Below are 5,715 nucleotides of genomic sequence, written 5' to 3' on the forward strand. Positions count from 1 at the left end.
TTACAGCAACACTGAAAGCAGATAGCCCAGGCTTGCTCCTCACTTATAGGATGTTCAAAACACCTCAGAAGCTCAGCTAGAGAGACCTTTGTGATCCTCTGCTCACACTTCAGAGATCCATTTTTACTTTCACCTTCACTCTTAGTCTAGAAGCTTAACACTCCTCTTTCCAGGCCAGGCAAGCGCTCACAGCAGCCTTTTGTCAGTTCTGCCTCTTGGTTTGCTCTTATCTCTCTTCCCTACAGGTGCAACCATTAATGCCAATCTTTGCTCTATCTTTTTAAAAGGACATCACTTTAATCTGTATTTGTACAAGATTCCTTAAAAGAGAATAGAAAGTATACAACAAAATGGAATCAAGAGAAGATAAGACTATACAAAAAATTGTGCCCAATTTAGCTCCATTGTTCCCAACAAATATTTTAATTTTGAATACCAGTGTTAGCAGTTAGGAAATTTCAACTACAGGCAGAAAGGGAAAGAGGCAGGAAACAATGTCTTATACTTGGGGGAGGAGAACTCATTGAAGACCACAAAAATTCAATCCATTTGGTAGGAAAACTATTCTAACAACACTAATAAATGTCAGCAATCAATTCCATGGGACACCTGCATTCACCACAGGCCCCACTTCTGCCTGGCCTTGGCCCTTTGTCCCTGCCATGGCAAATCCCAGGAGCTGGGACAAATGCATGCAGGGACCAGGATGGCCAGGTGGGCACCTGGGGTATGGGCAGCAAGGCCTGTCCTTGCTCAGAGTGTTGGTATCACAGAATCACACAATCAGTTGGGTTGGAAAGACCTCTGAGATCATCAAGTCCAACCTTTGACTGACCAGCACCAAGTCTACTAGACTGTGGCACTAAGTGCCATGTCCAGTCTTTCCTTAAACACCTCCAGGGTCTGTGATTCCACCACCTCCGTGGGCAGCCTATTGCAATGTCTATTCACCCTTTTTGTGAAAAAATTCCTCATTATGTCCAACCTAAACCTCCCCTGACACAGCTTAAGGCTGTATCCTCTCATCCAGATAGGAATTGCTACTGGTGTGAAGCCGATCTCCCAGATTTTTTGCACTTTAAGGGGTGTGTGTGTCACAGGGGAGGGCGCAGTTGCAGGGCCCGTGACTGGGGTCACCCCCGGGCTCTCGGGCAACGCATCACGGAGGAGCTCAGCGGCTGCTGCGCTGGCTACCGACAGCCCCAGCCCCCGAGGCTGACACTGAAGAATTGCGAGGTTTGGAAAGTGTGAGTAACACTCATAATTTACATTTATTCCTCTCTCTCGCTTACGACATTTGGAAACGCAGCGCACCACGCCAGGCCCCGGGCTCTGCCTCGCCCCCGCGGCGTGACTTGGTCCAGCCCGCGGCCCTCCCCCGGCCCTGCTGGATGGTTCCCGCCCAGGCCGTGGCGCGGGCGGGAAACATGGCGGCGCCCAGGGCGGCGTGGGCTGTGCTGGCCGTGGGACCGGCGGGATGTGCCGTGCAGCGGGCTGGACGCGCCGTGGAACCGGCTGGACGTGCCCTGGCCCACGAGCAGCGCCACGGTGGCGCTGGCGGCCGAACACCCCGCAGGTCCCGGCGCTGTACCGAGAGGGGCTGGGGGGCGTTTGAAGGCGCTGCCGGGCGCTTGCGGGCGGGCGGGCGGTGGGGGCCCGGGGGCGCGGGGGGCCGGGGTGACGGCGGGCGCTGAGGCCGTGTCCGGCTCCCCCCCCCACAGTGGGACGGCTGTCGGTGCTGCGGCGGCGGTGCGACACGGCCGGGAGGCGGCTGTCGGGGCCCGGCCTGGCCGCCGAGGGACTGCGTCGTGCGCGCCCTGCTCTACGCGTTCCACAGCAGGCTGCTCCGGCACCGCCCCTACCTCGCCCTGCAGCAGGTGAGCGACCGCTCTGTGCGGCCAGTGCCATTTTCACTTTTCCACGCATATGTGTGTCTTGTGCTCAACGCTGAGACCTGAAGGCGCTACAGTTACATACCTTTGAATGCAGGAGTAATACAGAGGCTTCGTTCTCAATTAATTGTAATAGTGGGAGGGGGAAGAATAGTCCTAAGCTGCTTTATTAGGTTACTTTCTGGTTTAGCATGAAAAGTAAACTTCTTACCGATTTTCCAGGAAAGGGATTGTCAGTACCTTCAAATAATTGTTTTGAAACAGAGCAGGAATGGTGCTTACCTTGTTGATTTGTTCATGTGTTTTCGTTCTTGACAGAAAACCAAAGGTAATTGTATACAGCAGGGGAAACCATGCTGCACCAATTAACCATGACCTACTGCAGTTCCTTCTCTTAATTCCATTTTTACAGTAGAGTGATGAAGGGCAGATACAGGAATATCCCAGAACATTTCATAACACAAACCTGCTGTTGTGCTGCTAAACTGGTAAAGGGAAGGTGTCGTTTAACATAGTGATGGTTCTTAGACCAAGGCACTGCCAGTCTCTCAAAATACCAGTCAAAAGAGTTTTCTTTTTTTTCTAGGTAGAACATGTTTGAAGCGCCTATGGAAAATGAATTTGGTGGGCTGCCTTGAAACTCTGGTAGAACTGATTCCTAAGTAAGTGTCATGATCCTATATTTATACTATCCATTAACTCAATCTGCAGAGCTAAAGGAGGGGGCTGCTAGATCGTAACCATCTTCTCATCCTTGTATTAACGTAGGAAAGATACATCTGAAGCCCATGCAGAGTGCTTGGTTCCCAGCCAGCCCATGCTGGAAACAGTGGCTCTGAAGGTATTGGGAGGCTGCAAGCTCATACTGCGTCTCTTGGACTGTTGCAGTAAAACTTTTCTGTATCCTTTTTTCATCATAAAAATATTCTTACAGTTCACTAGTAGCACCTCGTGACATCCAAACCTAGGTCTGCTGGAGGCCCTGTATTGCTAATGGACTCAACTGTGCAATTCATATGTGCAACTTGAAGCTTATTTGATAGCCAAACACCTTATTTTCAAGTTATTATGTAGGAACCTCAGGCTGTTGGCTGGCTGCTGTTCTGGCCTTGAGCAATTCAAATTTGGATACTCATCTCCCAAATTATTACAGGGTATCGCCTTGCGAATTGCCTCTAGTGGTGTGTTCAACAAGTCTCATTACATGCTGTTTACTTTTTATCCTTAACTGCTGTAATCTTCAGCTTGTCCATTAAACATCTCTGCTCGAAGGAATTCATACTTCTGAACACGGTGGCTTTGGGGCTGTTGAGCCGGCTATGGTTTGTGTCTTCAAAGTTGTTGTTTGTTGTCTGTCTGTTTGATGTGCCTGTCAGGGATAAGGGCTTGTAGTTAGGCCTTGCTGCTAAGTGAGCTTTATTCAGTTGGGAGGAGGAGGAGGAGGAGAGGATGTCCCTCCATTCTTTTGGACTTGATTGTAGCACCTGAAGAGTTGTACAACTGGAGAGGAGACTTCTTACATGCTGTTATGGAAGGCTTTGTTCTTGGCTCATAGCAAACTTTATGTAGCACTAATGAAATCACAGTGTTAGTGCCAGCCTGACACAAACACTGACACCTGGTACTCTGTGCAGCAAGCAGTAAGTCCTGCCTCCTGCTGAAAGGGAAAGGCTGGGATAAACCTGTTCTATAACACTGCTGAGTTTTCCAGGGAAATGGTTTTCTGGTCTCTCTCAGTACAGGAAAATAACATCATTGTGTAGAAGAACTCAGTAAAATGTTCTTTGGCACAAGAAATCTGTCTCTCCAGGAAACATAGAGCAGGCAATTGTATGGCATCAGCCTGAGTTGGTACAGAGTGCTTTTGGGGGAATACCTCATGGCAAATGATTTGGATGCGACCCGAGAACCTGATGAGTCCCAGGTGTGGCACTCTGCAAAACTCTAGGGAAGCAGAGGGGCTCCTGATTGGAATTTACTAGTCAAGTCACTCCTACATTCTAATCCTTAATGGTTCCTTAAGGCTCAGATTTAAGAAAGCAGGGTGATGGAGTGTAAAAAGCTAAGCTTGCACTGAGGGAAAACAGGGAAAGGGCAGCTTGGAATCTCTTCTGTTTGAGATTAAGGTAGCTGTTCAGTGGGCATAACGTTTTCTTAGAGAAGACTCCATACCTTTTTGTCTTTTCTCTCTTCAGGATTCAGTACAGGTGTGTATTGCAGACCCTCATGTCCTTGTATGACGTCTTGTCAACAACACTTCAGCTGGTATCTGAGACCCAACAGATGCCTTATATCAAGGGGTTTACCTTCCCTTCCGATATCAGTAACTTCCTTGGAATTAACCTATCTTCTGAGGTGAAGAAGCAAAAGGCTAAAATGCTTACAACAAAAAAATCTACCAGCTGGCTGAAGAAGCTCTTCCCAACAATGGCAGAGGCAGTATCAGAGGTTGGAAAAAAGAGAAATTTTGTAACCTGTACAACTGATGTGACAAACCATAGCATCCCACGCCCCATGGATATTGGAGAGACAGTTCTGGTGCCCAGAGCCAGCAGAGGTAAAGCCTTGTGCCACAGTGCAAATGGTTTCTGACATCTCAGAGACTGACCACAGCTTCTGTCCAACAGAGCCAAGCACTTCTACCACAGAGTGTGGTTCTAGTACAAGCTCCCCTCTCCTGTCCTTGGAGAAGAGAATGCTGCATGTACCTTGCCTTTATAAAAGCTGTGGATAAATGTCAGCATTGTGATTTTTTTGGAGGGTTTGTTTAAAGAGGATACAGCCTGGAGAGAAGCAGATAATGAATGCAGTATCCAGGTCCTGAAAATAGTTTATCTTACTTTCCTCCTTCTGCATAGTAAGGATAGTGAGAAGCTAAGAACACTGTCTGCATTCCATACAAGAGTAGGCAAGGCTATAAGTACAGGATGCAGGTATCCTGTGCTTGCTGGTTCTGGACTGTGCCCAAGACTTTCTCTGTACTCGGGGCTATGGCCAGTGACTGCAGGCATCCAGGTGTTTGTGTGAAGCTTTTACCCATTAAGTTCTTTGTAGCCATCTGTAAATCTCTGCATCCTCTTCATCCCTTGCCAGCTGCAATGCAAGATGAGTGTAGTCCCCTTGAGCTGCCTGAAAATGCTGAGTACAGGTGTGAACCTGCTGAGAGCTCAGCGTGGCAAAACACTGCAGCATCTCTGTGCAAAGACATAAAACTATCTCAACATTGTAATGGGAAATCTCCTCTCTCTCTGTAGGGAAGCACCTTGGGATTGATGTGAAGAGCTTGCTTAAGCCATCCAGACATCCAGCACAAGAGGTTTGTAGGGTATTTTTTTACACATTTTTAAGTTTTACAGACCCTAACACAATATCCCTGATTGAAAACGTCCCCTTTCCCTGCCTTATTTTTGCTTGTCTGAGAACCCAAGTATTGTGGAAGCTTTGCACAGAAAATCACTACTCATTTCTGCTTAGGAATTTGAGCATTTCTTGGTTTGTCAAGTGAACTGACCAGAGAGCTCAGTAGTAGACAGGAATACAAATTCTAATTGTCTTCTTTTTGTATTCCACAAAAACAAGAGTGCTCTTTCTCTTTCTTCTTGGGAAATAGGAATGTTCTTCACAAAATCTCAGTACTCTGCTCCCCCTCCACCGAAAGGACAGGCACATAATCTTTTAAAAGACTAATATTCTGTATTGTTTCAGGGTATAAACATAGCAATCAACACCTTTTAAAGCAAAGTTGGCACCACCTTCCTCTCGTGTAGCAAAGTCACAGCATACTGAATCTCTTGTACAGATGGTCCAAACAGCTGCATCGTTT

The 5,715-nt window shown here is 47.6% G+C and overlaps 1 protein-coding gene across 1 annotated transcript; it reads left to right on the forward strand.

Annotated features, from left to right (window-relative positions):
- Positions 1 to 2,491: 2,491 nt before the first annotated feature.
- Positions 2,492 to 5,715, forward strand: LOC116782850 (nucleolus and neural progenitor protein-like). Its single transcript, XM_032679882.1, has 6 exons — positions 2,492 to 2,554; positions 2,661 to 2,792; positions 3,137 to 3,214; positions 4,088 to 4,449; positions 5,147 to 5,208; positions 5,598 to 5,715. The coding sequence occupies exons 1-6, from the start codon at positions 2,508 to 2,510 to the stop codon at positions 5,625 to 5,627; spliced, it is 711 nt and encodes a 236-aa protein (XP_032535773.1). The 5' UTR covers positions 2,492 to 2,507; the 3' UTR covers positions 5,628 to 5,715.

The sequence above is a fragment of the Chiroxiphia lanceolata genome, chromosome 2 (genome assembly GCF_009829145.1).
Source record: "Chiroxiphia lanceolata isolate bChiLan1 chromosome 2, bChiLan1.pri, whole genome shotgun sequence".
NCBI lineage: Eukaryota > Metazoa > Chordata > Aves > Passeriformes > Pipridae > Chiroxiphia > Chiroxiphia lanceolata.

Excerpts from the sequence above, each read along its gene's own strand:
- LOC116782850 (XM_032679882.1), top strand. The coding sequence starts at position 2,508 with ATGAATTTGGTGGGCTGCCTTGAAACTCTGGTAGAACTGATTCCTAA. Across the intron at positions 4,450-5,146 it reads GGTGCCCAGAGCCAGCAGAG|GGAAGCACCTTGGGATTGAT; the intron begins GTAAAGCCTTGT and ends CTCTCTCTGTAG. Across the intron at positions 5,209-5,597 it reads CCAGACATCCAGCACAAGAG|GGTATAAACATAGCAATCAA; the intron begins GTTTGTAGGGTA and ends GTATTGTTTCAG.